Raw genomic sequence first — 15,991 nt, 5'->3', positions numbered from 1 at the left:
CTGGCCTTGGTCATAAGCAGTTTGGCTGAGAGCCCGCTCTCTTTGCCTCTACCCCAAAGCACTCAAAGGTCAGTTATTACTATTATTACTGAGTGAGCTGTGAAAGAACCCAAAGGACCAGAGTCACCTAAGGCATCAGGACAAGATGAGGCTGTGCCTTCCTTTTGTTCAAAGGGTTGTTGTGGTTCCAGATAAATAGTGTGTGGGTCGGGGCACCTGGGTGGCTCAGTCAATTAAGCGTCCAACTTTGGCTCAGGTCATGATCTCATGGTTTGTGAGTCCGAGCCCCGTGTCGGGCTCTGTGCTGACAGCTCAGAGCCTGGAGCCTGCTTCGGATTCTGTCTCTCTCTCCTAAAAATAAATAAAAACATTTAATAAATAAATAAGCACCCATTGGAACCATCTATGACAAAAGCGCTACACTTTTTTTTTTTTTGTAAAGTTTTTATTTATTTTTGAGAGGCAGAGACAGAGCGTGAGTTGGGGAGGGGCAGAGAGAGAGGGAGACACAGAATCCGAAGCAGGCTCCAGGCTCCGAGCTGTCAGCACAGAACCCGACATGGGGCTCAAACTCACGAACTGTGAGATCATGACCTGAACTCAAATCAGACGCTTAACCAACTGAGCCACCCAGGCGCCCCTAAAAATGCTACACTCTTAAAGCAGAAAACATGGAATCTCAGGGAAGGGAATTCTATAGTGGACGGAGTTGCGATTCACTTAAACAACTTTTTGGTAAAAAAAAAAAAAAAAAAACTTGGGCTCCTTTTGAAATGAAAATGCTGCTTCCTAATCTATAGGGATTGGGAATTAGACCTCCAAGAATGTGGCTTAAAATGAGAAGCTTGTAAATGTGGGCACGATGGAGACACTTGGTAGAAAACAACTACTGTTGTTTTTTTTTTTTTAATGTTTATTTATTTTAAAGAGAAAGCATGGGGTGGGGAGGGGCAGATGAGGTGGGGGGGTTGGCACAGAGGATCCGAAGCAGGCTCTGTGCTGACAGGAGAGCGCCCAGCGCGGGGCTCAAACTCACAAACCGTGAGATCATGACCTGAGCCGAAATCAAGAGACGTTTAACAGACTGAGCCACCCAGGCACCCCCACGAGGCAGGTGTTAGCCCAGCCCTGGTGGAGAAAGTCCCCACCATCCGCCTCTCATTAGAGACCTTCCCCAAGAATGCGTAATAATTAGGTTTCCAAGCTGCGTCCAGGCCCACAGCATCTGCCTCGAAGCCGGATGCCAAGGCGTGGAGCCCCCGCGTCAGCCCCCTGAATGAACACACGCATAGCCCAGCCCTCCATGTCTAATGTGAACCCTGGGAAATCTGCTAGGTCATTAGAACACATTGAGAAAATCCGCAGGGCCTTTGATTTGTGCCTTCCGTGGGAGAGAACCAGCCCCAAACTCTGAAGTCTAACAAAGATGACATTCCATCCACCCAGCCCCACCAGCCCCCGCCACGGTCCTTTGGTGGACAAGGTACGAACTGAAGCCTGTTGTGGGAAAAAAAAAAAAAAAATTCCTTTTCTCGGTTCTCCCTTCTGGTTTAAATGGATCATTTTTAAAAAACAATCTGTTTCTGCTGTTGCTTATTTAGGACATTAACCTAAACAAGCCGACTTTTTTTAATCCAAAGAGTGTGTAGTGATTAAGAATGGTTTTCAGGGGGCCCCTGGGTGGCTCAGTCGGTTAAGCATCCGATTTCGGCTCAGGTCATGATCTCTCGGTCCGTGAGTTCGAGCCCCGCGTCGGGCTCTGTGCTGACAGCTCAGAGCCCGGAGCCTGCTTCCAGTTCTGTCTCTCCCTCTCCCTCTCTGCCCCTCCCTCACTTGTAGTCTGCCTCTCTCAAAAATAAATAAACGTTAAAGAAATCTTTTTTTAAAAAGTGGTTTCGGGGGCACCTGGGTGGCTCAGTAGGTTACATATCCTACTTCGGCTCAGGTCACGATCTCATGGTGCGTGGGTTCGAGCCCCGCATCAGGCCCTGTGCTGACAGCTTGGAACCTAGAGCCCGCTTGAGATTCTGTGTCTTCCTCTCTCTCTGCCCCTCTCCCACTCGCACTCTGTCTCTCTCACTCTCAAAAATAAATAAACATTTAAAAAAAATTTTTTTTAAGTGGTTTTCATAAAATGTCATCTGATTTAGGGTGTTTCTGCTGGGCTCACAGAAATAGGTTCTTTGCTTAAGGGTTCGAGGAAGTCGATTGGGGGATTTTGACAATGACGAGTGCTTATGGAGTGCCTGCTGTATACCAGGCTGCGTGTCCCCATGTGCTAGCTCATTTGAATCTCACTGCTTCCCAGGGTGGCAGAGGGACCAGAGCGGGTCTGAATGGGTCAGGGGCCTGTTAGGAGCTGAAGAACATGGCACGAAGGCTTCCATGTTTTAGGCCTTGTTTGCCAAGGACACGTGCCGGATCAGACAGAGGATCCCCCTCCAAGCCGCACAGAGTGCCCGAAGCCGACAGACCAGGGTGGTATGTTTGTGGGGCGTATGAGGGACGTATTCAGCAGGTAACACAGGATAAAACCGGTCATTTGCCTCCCGCCCCCACTCCGGATGTGTTTCACACTCCTTAACGCTGAGTCTCCACCAATTTTTTTTAGTTTCTCAGTCTTTGCAATCCTGGAAGAACGTTTTCTACTTGGATACAGTGGTCTGGCCTAAGGTCACATTCTGTGTTACTTAACCGTTGTGCTTCTCTTGGGTTATTCCAGACTTTTCTACCCCTGAACCCCTAGTTGTTATCAAATTCATGGGAAAGAGGTCCCACCAGCGGAGTTCAAAACAATCTCCAGGCAGCATCCAAGCAGATTTTAGGAAAATCTGAAACAAGGAGAATTATCAAGGAATAGCTGGTATCCTAAAGGTTCTCCTCAGAAACATTTCGGTGTTTTAGGGGCGCCTGGGTGGCTCAGTCGGTTGAGCGTCCTACTTCGGTTCAAGTCAGGATCTCGCAGTTCATGGGTTCGAGCCTCGCACCGGGCTCTGTGCTGACAGCTCAGAGCCTGGAGCCTGCTTCGGATTCTGTGTCTCCCTCTCTCTCTGCCCCTCCCCCACTGGCACTATATGTCTCTGTCTCACAAAAACGAATAAAGGTTAAAAAAGGGTTTTTTTTTTTAATTTTGTTTTAATTTTTAATTATACTGTATGTGAATCCTCTCTCTTTCAAAACATTTTAGAATATTGTAGCTCATGTTAAAATTTACTTTCGTCCTTACCTTGAATTCCTGTCCCCTCCTCTCTGCCTTCCAGAAGTAATTAACTGTTACGATTCTGGTACATCCTTTCAGATATTTATAAATATAGAAGTGCCTGTGGAAAATATGTAGTAGCATTGTATGTGTTTCTAGTAAATGCTAATAACTAATGCAGTATATAACTTTCAGAAAAGTGTTGCTTTCACTCAGTATTGGGGGGGAGTGTCCATGTTAATATGCAGACACGTGGTTCATTTCTTTCCATTGAATTTAGTTTTCCACCAAATGAATATACTGCAGCTTATATTTCTGGCAACCTTTGGCCGGACAGCTAAATTGTTCAATCTTTCGCTATTTACAGACAACTCCGTCTCGTCCATAGGTATGGCCTTTCTCTAGAGTAGACAATGAGAAGTAGAATTACTAAGTTCCCTTTTATTTTTTTTTTTAAGTTTATTTATTTATTTTGAGAGAGAGAGAGCATGCGAGCAGGGGAGGGGCAGAGAGAGAAGGAGAGAGAAAGAATCCCAAGCAGGCTCTGCGAGGAGCCCCAACTCACAAACCGAACCCCGAGATCCTGACCTCAACTGAGACCGAGAGTCGGACGCTCCACCGACTGAGCCACCCAGGTGCCCCACGTTCCCTTTTATTTAGTTGTTTTTTTTTTTTTTAATCCAGGAAATATACGCATATAGTTTAAAACTCCTATAGTTCTACAAAGAAAAGGGTCCTCGGTGGACCCCACCACACCGTTTCTTTCTGCCCAGAGGCCACAACCTTCCACTCTTGCTGATTCTTTCGGTATTTACCTCCAAATTTTGAGTAGCCTGCTTCTGGTACCACTCCTTGATTTTTTTCTTTTTCCTGTTTTAGGCATGCTCCCTGGCCTCCCAAGCTAGAGGATGAGAATTGAGCTCTCTTTTCTCGCCCCAGCCCCCATCGCACACACGCAGATTTTCTCTCCACCTCCTGCCAGTATCGATAAGACACAATTCCAGCTTTATCGATACTGAGTATTTGCCTTCGTCTAACCATACAAAATACTTTTCACAGACAGACCCTTCCGCATACAATAATTACTTTTCCTGTTTCGTGTGCCGGCCTGGGAGTTGACGTTTTTCTGCATAAATCCTTTTAGCAGCTGAGTGTGGATGGCAGCTTCTCCCTTCTTGTCTAGCGTGCTGCGGGCTGGTCATCCGTGGTTAGGTGCACAGCCTTGCCAAGAAGGAATGTGCAGTTTTGCAGAGGTAAAATGGTTCGGGGATGAGTCATGCGTGGAAACCCCCCCAAAGTCCTTTCCCGGGTCACAGAACGATTCCCTGCTTGGCCCTGAAACGTTTGTTTTCCTTATCTTCCCTTCATTTTTCACTGAGCCCTCTACCCCGCCGCCTTCCAGCCAGGACCCAGAGTGCTAAGCTTTGGCTTTGGGGGCCCTAATGAGGTGTTTCACCTAATGGCTGCGTTCCTGGGCTTGATTCTTCACAGTTGTGTGTGTGAAGCTGACGTCACCAGCGACATGTTTTTCCCTTTTTCTTTAAGGGTCAAGAAGGGTTTACGTCGTTAATTATTTATTTTTTATAATAGAGGTCAGACAGCCGCCCGGGGAAAAATGCAAACAGGAAAAGAAGTATATGGAGTGACAGGCAGCACAAGGTCCCCTGCACGCCTCCTTCAACCCCCGCCCCTCCAAGCCCTCCTCAGAAGCAGTTTTGGTCCGGGGCCACACGACGTGGGTTCAAATCCCCGCACTCCACCAGCTGCAGGGTCTTGAGCAAGTTACCCAACCGTTTGGGGCCTCCGTTTTCTCATCTGTAAAATGGGAACATAATAATGCTCAACCCCTAAGTCTTTGTGGGAATTAAATGGATTCATTTGTAAAGTGGCACCGAGAAAGCACTTAATAGATACGAACCAGGAATATCACTAAGTGTTGTAGATCCTTCCAGACCAGTGGTTCTCAACCTTGGCTGCATGTTGAAATCGGGTAGGGAGCTTTAAACATCCCTGATGCCTGGACCCCACCCTCAGAAATTCTGATTTGATTGGTCTACGGTGGGGCCTTGAGCATCAGGAGTTTTGAATGCTCTTAATCGTGACGGCGTGCAGCCAGAGCTGAGAACCATCGTGCCCAGTATTTTTCATGTGCATCAGTTGGGATGGGTGAGGTTATGCTGCAGTAACAAACATCCCCTGAATCTCGTCTACTTCTCTTTCATGCCCATTCTGATCTGCTGCAGCTCTGACCCACATTGTCTTGCCTCTGGAACATTTAGTCTTGTGAACTGGGAAGAGAGAGCCTGACCAACCATGCACTCACTCTGAAAGCTTCTGACCACAGCTGAAGCATGACTTCTGCCAACACAAGTCACATGGTCACATCTAAGTTCAACAGGGAGGGTATATATCAGGGGCCGGCAGACTTTTCCTGCAAAGGGTCAGAGAGTAAATATTTCAGTCTCTACAGGACACTGGGGCTGTGTGGCTCCTGCTCACCTCTGCCTTCAAAAGGCAAAAGCAACCACAGACAATACACTGTTTAAAAATGTAAAAAAAAAAAAAAAAAAAAGTCAGGGCGCCGGGGTGGCTCAGCCGGTTGAGCATCCGACTTCAGCTCAGGTCATGATCTCGCAGTTCGTGAGTTCAAGCCCCGAGTCAGGCTCACCACTGTCAGCACGGAGCCTGATGCGGACCCTCTGTCTCCCACTCTCTGCCCCTCCCCCACTCGTTCACGCGCATGCGCTCTCTCTCTCAAATAAGTAAACATATATTTTTTTTAAAGTAAAAAGCCGTTCTTAGCTCATAAGCCATACACAAACAGGCAGCAGGCCAGATTGGGCCCGTAGGGGTAGGGTACCAACCCCCAGTGAGGATCCCCCTCCTACAGGGCAAAGCTCCCCAGGAAGGGACCCCAGATATGGGTGATCAGTAATGCAGTCTACCATAGCACGTGCATAGAAAAGAGAGGGAGGGAGAAAGAAGGGACCCTTCATTGCACAGTTGGGTTTCACACATAACGTGGTGCGATCTGCTTTTGTTACTTAATACCTTGGAGGTAGATTCAAGTAATCCTAGCATGACTTCACTTTTTTAATCAAATGGGCTAGGTTTCCAGGGTATGGATGGACCATAATGGGGTTTAGTTTGTGTGCTCATTTTTCTTTTTTTTAAGTTTATTTCTTTATTCTTGAGACAGAGAGAGAGAGCAGGGGAGGGATAGAGAGAGAGAGCAAGAGAGAATCCCGAGCAGGCTCGCGGAGCCCGACACGGGGCTCCATTGCACAAACCCTGAGATCAGGACCTAGAGAAATCAAGAGTCAGACTCTTAACTGACTGAGACACCCAGGGCACCCTGTGTGCTCATTTTTGTAATTAATCCCTTTGCTAGATAACAGAGGGACTTCGTGTATCGGGAAGAGTAAGACAGCATCCGTAGAGAGATTGTCATAAAGAGAGAATCGACAGGCCGGCTCTCCCAGTGGGCTTACATAGTTTACGTTGCTTCCCCTGCAGTCGTCCGGGCCTCCCGGAAAGCAGGAGGGCCAGGAGGGAACCTTTGAAAACACGTTGACACAGCCTAGGCCGCGTGTGAGCCCCTCAGAACCGACCTGGGCTGCCTGACAGGGGCAGGATGGGACAGGGGAGGCCCCGCTGGCGTGTGACTCTGTCCTTTCTTTCTACCAGGACACCACGACGTCTGTGCGCATCGGCCTGATGATGGAAGAAATGATCTTCAACCTTGCAGATACCCATCTGTTCTTCAACGACCTGGAGGTTTGGAACTGCCCGTTTTGTGTCGTAGTCGCCATAGTTGGTGGCCTGTGTCTGGTTTCAGGGGGAAGAGACGCTGCTTCTTCTCTTTTCTGTGTTTCCTTTTTCCTTTGGAGGCTAGAAGCTTTTGCTGACAACCCCCAAGAAGCCACAAAACCGTGGCCAGCGCCAATTTATTGAAAACACGCTTGACCAGCTGATCTCCCGAGCTCCCCCCTGTGGCTAATGGGCGGCTCTCTGCCCTGGTGGTGACGTCCACGGCCGTTTCGCTGATCTAATAAAGACTGTGTAGTTTCTTCCTCCCGAAATTTGCTATTTAATAAGTTTGTTAAGGCAAATTAGTACAGATCCTCCTGGGTCAGTAATAATGAGCAGCGGGCCGGCATGGAAGCTTTTAAAAGCAATTTACATCCCCCTGAAAACGTGTTTTACAAAGAGAGTGAGCGCAGACAGAGGGACCGTGCTTATTCAGTGTCAGCTCCTGGGCCCCGAAGCCAGTGGCAAAGGACACAGGGAAAAGGGGGAGGACAGCGTCAGAAATAAGTTTGAATCCTTTGTTTATACCCGGCCTGTGGCGGAAAGATTTGAGAAGAACTTCAAATAAAAAAACATATTTAAAATTGAACTATTAAAGCAAAGGCGGAGCGATAGAAAGCTAAGGGTAAGGCACTTGTGCAAAAATATCTGGCTGAGGCCACCACCTGCAATTAAGTTCAGAGGTTAATCTCTGAGCTTCCTGGTAGCCAAAGCGAGGAGGGAAAGGCGATGCATTCCTGAGCTCTGATGAAAGAGCAAGCAGCTTTCACCAAGGGGAAGGAGGGTTCTTTGGGTTGATAAGAGGATTAATGTGGGGACCTTCTGGCTTTGAAAATTGTATTTGCACGATTGGTTTAACAGATTGAAAAAGGAAGTGAACCCAAAGTTATACTGCGTGTGAAAGAACACTCCTATTTATCTTAGCAGGGGTATTTTTTTCCTGGAATCAAAACGCCCTGGGACTAGCCTGTAAAGCAGGCCTATCAAGGCTCTGAATTCCAGAACTGTCCTGGTGGGCCCAGAGCATGAGTCCTATTTACCATCAGGAAAGGATACAGGTTTTCCTTTCTGGTCTGCAGCCCTGGATCCCCAGAGGAGGAAACCCTTGCCGAAATGAACAATCTTGTGTTCCGTGCAGCCTAGGCAAGCCATTTGGGCCTCAGCCTTCCCATCTGTGAAATGGAATTGATGTTCTCTGTCCAACATCTATTTTAAAGAGAGGGTCTGTGTACAAACTCATCGACGCATTGATGACAAAAGAGAACACTGGCACAGTGGGGAGTCCGTGAGCCATCAGACCCAGGACTGTCCCTTTAGCCAGATGCAATGTGCAGGCTCCCTTTACAATGACCTCTCGTGTCTTGGGGAAAAGAGGGAGCAGGGAGGGGGAGAGGGAGAGAATAAATGAGCAAAACAACAAAACAGACGTGGTAATTGAATTCAGCAAGGATTTATGGAGCCTAATATAATCAAGAGCGGGCTGCCTGCAAATAGCGAAGCCTGATTGGTTTTAGCAAAAGAGAAAAGGAATTTATTGGCTCTTGTACTTAGAAAGTCAAGGGTAGATTTGGTCTCTCATGATCTCCTCCTTAGAATGTTGGTTCCATGAGGGCAGGAACCACTGCTGTATCACCTTCAGTCCCCAGAGCCTCAGCAGTAAACAGCCAAACAAATCCATCCGTGAGAAAGTTCATTTAATGAAAAGGGTGTAAAGAAAAGAAAAGAATGAGATATGATAGTGAGTGATGGGCGACAGGCGGGTAGGGTTGGGGGGCAGCATTCTCGAGGGAGCCAGGGAAGGCTTCTCGGGAGGCAAATTAACACCAGACACACAGTAGGGGCTTTCTCAGCGTCGGTTGAACCGGAGGCTCAGAGCCGGGCATTATGCTGGACTGACGTGTGTGTGTTTCGAGGCAATGTCTTCGGCCTTCCCCCTCTGCCGTTCCTCCTTGGCCCCGGAGTGGAAGTCACACCTCTTGGCGAACGGATTTCATGGCCAACTGGAGCTCCTAGGGAAGCCAGTTTGGTTTTCTTCTCTGAATTTTTTTCAAACCTGCCCCCAGTGCCAGAGGCCCCCAGGGCACCTCGGCAGAATTGCAACCACGCTACCCGATGGAGAAGTTGAGACTCACAGGAGCGCAAACAGTTCGCTTGCTGGAGTGGGGAGCCCTGTGTCAGAATCCGGGGGGGGGGGGCAGCCTCCCGGGGCTCCCCGAGGAGGCTGATGGGACTCGGGAGAGGTGCTTGGTGCCAGTGCCCGCCTGGACGGTGGGGTTTAGAAGACAGAGTGCAGAAGACCCCTTTCCGCTCTGAGCCTGCACTGCCGTCTGTAAATCAGGGTTGGCTCTCGCGTGTGGCTGTGGTTTAAGGGAAAGCTGCCGTTTGCCGGGCCCTCCTCTAAGTGCCGTGGATCCAGCGGCAAACGATACGCAACAAGATCCCCGCCCTCGAAGCACGGACCTTCCGGTGCGGGACGCGCATTATAAACAACTGAATATGTACCGTCAGACGAAGGGCCCCCGCCGGAGACCAGCAGAGTCAGGGAGGAAAGGAGATGGTCCCGGGGCTGTGACTTCACTTGATGCAAGCAGGCCAGGCTTCTCTCCCGCTTGAGCAGACACCTGAACGAGGTGAGGGAGCCGTGTGGGTGTCCCGGCAGGGAGTGTGCTGGGCAGAGAGAACAGCAGGGCAGAGGCCTTGAGGCCTGGCCAAAGTTGGCAGGTTCCTGAAACAGGGAGGCTGGAGCGTCAGCAGGGGGGAATACGGTGGGCGGGGGGGGGCCAAGGTGGGTGCATCCTGAGGCATCCTGAGATATTCTCAGGGTGACTGGAAGCCCCTGGAGGGTTTTGAGCAGGAGAGCTCCACCATCCGACTTGGGGTTCAGAGGCTCCCTGTGGCTGCCGGGGGAAAGCAGGGATCTGCCTCTGGCCAAGTCAGGTGCCCGGACCCCCGTGTGAATGCACTCGAGGGGAAGAATCGGAGGCGTAGGGGGACTGGCAGACACAGACTAGGTGTCATGTTCAGCTGCAGCTCAGGCTAGCCAGGGTACGCGTCCCGAGTCTAGGGCGGGCACCTGCTCATCAGCCCCGTCTGCCTTTGAGCCTGGCCCCACCAGTCCCTGGCTGTGTGCCCCGGGCAGGTTTCTCCCTGTCCTTTGGCCTCGGTCACCTCATCTGCTAAATGGGTAGAAGGGAAGCCCCTCCCTTCCAGGGCTGTAATGATGATGGGAGATAGATGGAAGCCGTCCACACGGAGCCCAGCACGCTGTACGTGAGCCGTAAATGGGCCTCTGCCCTGCGTGTGCCACTGGGATGGGGGGGGGGGGGCCATGGTGCGAGGGCAATTTAAATAATCATTTATGCTACTGTGAGCTAGAAGAATACAGCTAGCTCACCCATCTCTGGATTTTACAATGATTCAGAAACGGTACGCGCAATACAGAGATAGCTGGAGTCTGGGCGCAAATACCCACAAGTACCTCCCGCCTCTCTCGTGGCCACCTCGCCTTGGAGCAGGAGCTGCTCGTGGTGCCGTAAAATCCAGGGAAGGGTCCAAAATGTTGGCTGGGTCGCCGTGCAGGGCGTGGGCTTGATTGACGCCCGTGTGTTTAGGGCTCAAGAGCCATGGCGACCATCCTCAGGACGCACTGAACTGCGCTCACCCTGAAAGCCCTTTCGCGGGGAGCCTCCCGAGCTGCCACTTGCTAGAGGGGTGCATGAGTCACGGCCAAAGCAGGTGCTGGACCCAGCCCTGCGGCCTCCATCCCAGCTGAGCAGAGAGCACAGCCCTCTTGGGTTTGATGTGCAGGCTCAGGCTGCAGGGGAGGAGATGCCAGTTAACGTGGCCCCAGTATGAAAAACACATGGTAGGCCCGAACTAGACAAAGTACTGTCCTTACTTCTTCCAGCGTTCCCTCTTTGCCTGCTTCCTCCCTCCCCTGCTTCGATCTTAGCTTGCATTCTCTCTCTTCTCTCTCTCTTTCTCTCTCCTCCCCCGCCACAGAACCCAGCCCATCTGTTCTTTCCTTTTACTTCTCTCCCACCCCCTTCTTTTTTTCTTCCTTCCATTCTTTGTTCCTTTACCCATCCTCTGATCTCTCCCTCTCTCCGTCCATCCACCTGTATTTCCAGCCTATCATTTTCAGCCACCTGGCCCTTTTCCCTTCCATCCATCAGTCCACCCCCCCAACTCATTCACCCAACTATCCATTCTTCCATCTCCCCGTCCATGTATTTTCCATCTTTCTTCTTTCCATTGATTCCCTAACTTCCCTCCATCTGTCTTTCTTCCCTTCCTGTCTTCTGTCCATCCACATAGCCTTCCTTCTTCCTTCCTTCCACCTTGTATTCCTCCCATTAACATCTACTGCCCATCTGTTGTGGACAAGGGGCTCTGGTCACAGACATGAGCCAGGTATGGCGCCCCTTTGCACCTCCTGGTAAGGGACACACACATAACACACCATCATAGAACAGGTGGGCTAGGACTGCTCTGATGGGCATTCCCAAGGTTGCTCAGCAGAAGCCCAAAGTAGGAAGTGATTAAGTAACCCTTCTGGCTGGGATGAGGGGAACAAGGGAACCATCAAAGAGGAGGAGCTACTTTAGCTGGGTATTAAAGAAAAAGTAAGGATTTGCTGCGGGGGGTTGGGGGGTGGGGAGATGGGGAGGAAGTACAGGAGAGAGACACTTGGGAGAAGAGTATTCCCAGGCCAGGGAACAGCGTGTGCAAAGGTGAAGAGGCAAGATATGGATTTGCATGTTCGGAGAACATACAATACAGCAGAAGTTAATACTCCTGCAGACAGACCCCATTTTTATTAACTTGTTTCACCTTCATAGATGGAAACGTGCGTCAGAAGTACCAGCCAGTCACTTCAGCAACTTAGAGACAAAATCTGGCTTGCAGAATTTACAGCTTGAGGGTGATTGTTCAGGTCATACTCCCATCTGTTAAGGGTGCGTGAACCCCTGAAAATGCATGCAGCATAGTGTATGTGTACAAGTATGTCTCTAGAGAGGGTGGTGGGAAAATCTCATTACCCTATAGGGTTAAGATCTGCCCCAGTATTAAACCTCGTAGCTTTGGGACATGCAGTAGTTTGGTCTCTTTTTCTATCTCCCTGTAACCCCAACGAAACCAAGAGAAGGCAAAAGGAAAGTATACTCAGAACTGAATTAGGACCCAGCTCCTTTGGGAAAAGATATTTTGGAGTGAATATGGGAGCCCTCGGAGCTCTCTGCCTGGGGCCAGGCTCCCTCCAGGTGTCAGCTGGGAGGCGGGGAGCACAGGTTGCCCCCCCCCCCCGCCCCGGCTAGTTCGAAGTGTTGCCAGTGGCAGGAAGAAAGCAGAATCCTGACCGTTCCCCTGCCCCCACACTCATCCACGCTGGGGGACATCAGCACCCACAGGTGACAGCAGCAACGACGAGGCCCTGGCCTTTATACCGAAGCCAGTCTCTGCCTGTCCAAAGACTGGGTGACTGCAGGAACTTCCAGCAGGAAGAGAGACAGACGTCCCTTTCTTTGACCCACCCCAGAATGCATGTGGTGACTGGAAAAGTGAGCTTGGCAGAGAACCATGATACCCAAAGCAGAGCAAACGCCCACAGAATGAGGTAGTGGTGGAGGCCCAGGCTTTGAAGATTTTGGTTTATACCCTGCTTTGCCACCCCCGAATGATCTTAGACACCGTGACTTCAACTTTCCGGGCCTCAGTTTCCATTCCTGTAAAATGAGAAGTAAAACACGTCTTGTGGATCGTTGTAAGACCAGAGCTGGAGTGGGTAAGGCCCTTATCCCGGTGCCCAGCGCCGGCTCCCTACGAGGATTGGGTGTGCTGGTGCGCGGGGTGCCTGGCACGCGGTAAGTGCCCGACAATGGCGGCTGAGATGATGTGAGTTGTAACTGCACCTGCAGGAGTGGCCGCGGTCTGTCCTGTGCCCCCGTGCAGAGCAGCGAAAGGTCTCCGTCAAGTCTTAGAGACGGCCTGAGAGGTGGGAGTCGCCAAGGAGCAAGTCTAGATCCAGACCTGGGAATGGACCCACTGGGTGTTTGGACCTCAGCTTCAGGGACCTCTGGGCTCATGACTTTTTGAAATGACTTTGATGGGTACAAAAACCCAGAGGATGAGCTACAAACTCCCCTTGTCCAGTGGGCCTTTATCAGAGGCAATAGGACGTAATGATTGAGAGCAAAGATTCCGGGGCCAGATGGCCTCGGTCCATATCTCAGCTCTGCACTTACAAGCTGTGTGACCTCAGGTAGGTTCCTTAACCTCTCTGTGCCTGTCATCATCTGCAACATGGGGGTAATAATAGCCACCTCATAAGATTACTATGAGAATTAAGTGAATTAATGTATATACAGCACCTAGAACACAATGGCACTACATAACTGATGGTGATTAGCATTATTTTATTATAACAATTTTTATTACCATTATGTGCATATAGAATCATCACCTACACGGGCGCCTGGGTCGCTCAGTCGGTTAAGCATCTGACTTCAGCTCAGGTCATGATCTCACAGTTCATGGGTTCAAGCCCCACGTCGGGCTCTGTGCTGGCAGCTCAGGGCCTAGAGCCCGCTTCGGATTCTGTGTCTCCCTCTCTCTCAGCCCCTCCTCTGTTCATGCTCTGTCTCTCTCTCTCTCTCTCTCTCTCTCTCTCTCAAAAATAAATAAACATTTTTAAAAAATTTTGTAAAGAATCGTCACCTGCAAAGGTGCCAGGAATTTGTGCACAACCATGTGTAGTCAGTCGTGTTTATTTTCCCCCATTTTACAGATGAGGAAACTAAAGTTTAGAGAGGGTGAGATATTTGCCCATGCTCACGGCAGCTATGTTAAGCCCAAGATTCAAACCTGAATTTGCTGGGCTCCAAGGTCTGCACTCTTGAAAAAAAAACAAATCTTCAAAACAAGAATTCATTATTCCTATTTCAAGATACTATAACTTCGATTAAAAATAAATTTGAGGGGCGCCTGGGTGGCGCAGTCGGTTAAGCGTCCGACTTCAGCCAGGTCACGATCTCGTGGTCCGTGAGTTCGAGCCCCACGTCAGGCTCTGGGCTGACGGCTCAGAGCCTGGAGCCTGTTTCCGATTCTGTGTCTCCCTCTCTCTCTGCCCCTCCCCCGTTCATGCTCTGTCTCTCTCTGTCCCAAAAATAAAAAAAAAAAAAAAAAAACGTTGAAAAAAAAGAAAAAAATAAAAATAAATTTGAGGTGGGGCGCCTGGGTGGCTCAGTCAATTAAGCATCCAACTCTTGATTTCAGCTCAAGTCGTGATCTCGCGGTTCAGGGGATCGAGCCCTGTGTTGGGCTCTGTGCTGACAGTGTGGAGCCTGCTTGGGGTTTTTTCTCTCCCTCTCTCTCTGCCCCCACCCTGCTCGCACACGCTCTCTCTCTTAAAGATAAATAAATTTCTTTAAAAAATGAAAAAGTAATAATTAATTAATTTGAGGAGCACCCGGGTGGCTCAGTCAATTAAGCATCCGACTCTTGATTTCGGCTCATTGTGATCTTACGGGATTGGGACCCGTGTTGGGCTCTGCACTGTACCCCTGCCCGGGATTCTCTCGCTCTCTCTCTGCCCCTCCCTTGCTCTCTCTCTCTCTCTCTCTCTCTCTGCCTCTCAAAGGAATAAATAAACATTAACTAATTTTTAATTAGAAAACTTAGGGTCACCTGGGTGGCTCATTTGGTTACACGGCTGACTTTTGATTTTGGCTTAGGTCACGATCTCACGTTTTGTGAGACTGAGCCCCACGCTGGGGTCCGTGCTGAGCCTGAAGCCGACTTGGGATTCCCTCTCTCCTTCTCTCTCTGACCATCCCTGCCCCCAGTCTCTCTCTCTTAAAATAAACATTTAAAAATAAAAAATAAAGTATTTTAAAAAGTAAAATGAATTTGAAAATCTGGACCATTGTAGAATGGCTGAGGTTTTATAGGCAGTGTGATTAGGAGTGTTTCCAAATTCCAGCAAGAGGGCTCTCAGTTTGGGCACGAAAAAGACACGAAACAGGTAATTGTAAGCAAAGGCCAGTGCGGTATGTGGGAGAGGATGGGCATTGTTGCCGTTGTTATGGCAATGTCTGCAACCTCATTATTGTCCATATGGGGTTTTTTTTAAGTTTGTGTTGAGAGAGAGAGAGCACGCGGGTGCGGGAGGGGCAGAGAGAGAGGGAGAGAGAGAGAATCCCAAGCAGCCTCCGCACTGTCAGCACCGAGCCTGGTGCGGGGCTCGGACCCACACACCATGAGATCGTGACTCAAGCCGAAAGCAAGAGTTGGACGCAGCTGAGCCACCTGGGCACCCCTTTCAGTGTGTCTCAACTGGACCCGAGGGCAGAACCTTCCTGCCAGGAGGATTCATTTGGAAATGGGAGGGAGGGTGCTGGTTGTCACCGGAAGGGGAAGAATTATTGACTGTTAGCAGGCAGGGCCCGGAATGCCAGATAACCCAGCAGTGAGGACAGCGTCCTGGATGAGGAACCAGCACACCCGAAATGCCAGCGGCACCTCGTTGAGAAACTCTGTGCTCAGCCCTTGAGAGCCGTCAGCCAGATGCACCGTATTTCTGGATCCCCTAGTGTCCAGCACAACCCAGGCCTCACGCTGCTTGCTTTGACTCGAAATGCCAAAAAAGAAACCACCAAAAAAAACCTCTCTGTGTGATAGCAAAGGTATTTTCTTACTGAAAGTCACAGTCAAAACCATTTGAAAGCCAGTTCTCTAGAGCAATCCCGTCCAGTAGATTTTTCTACAACGCTATAAATTTCTGTTCTGTCCAGTACAGTAGCCACTGGCCACATGTGGGTTTGGGGCACTTGAAATAAGTCTAATGCCACTGAGGCCCTGAATGCTTATTTAATGTTACTTAATTTTAACTAATTTGAATGTAAATAGCCACCTGCGGCTAGTGGCCGTTACAGTGGACAGAACCGGACATTTACCTCGTTGTAGAAAGTTCTATCAGTGCCA

General features: G+C 49.8%; 1 protein-coding gene across 5 annotated transcripts in view; it reads left to right on the top strand.

Moving 5' to 3' along the window:
• EYA2 (EYA transcriptional coactivator and phosphatase 2) overlaps positions 1–15,991 on the top strand; it is a 254,867-nt gene that overhangs the window by 206,310 nt on the left and 32,566 nt on the right. For all 5 annotated transcript variants that reach the window (XM_042980248.1, XM_042980247.1, XM_042980249.1 and 2 more), the window contains one exon: positions 6,887–6,976. In XM_042980248.1, the coding sequence (XP_042836182.1) occupies positions 6,887–6,976 (90 nt within the window). The remainder of the gene's footprint in view (positions 1–6,886; positions 6,977–15,991) is intronic.

This window comes from Panthera tigris, chromosome A3 (assembly GCF_018350195.1).
Source record: "Panthera tigris isolate Pti1 chromosome A3, P.tigris_Pti1_mat1.1, whole genome shotgun sequence".
Classification (NCBI taxonomy): domain Eukaryota; kingdom Metazoa; phylum Chordata; class Mammalia; order Carnivora; family Felidae; genus Panthera; species Panthera tigris.
The sequence above is the reverse complement of the archived record's forward strand: the minus strand, read 5'-3'. Positions and strand labels throughout refer to the sequence as shown.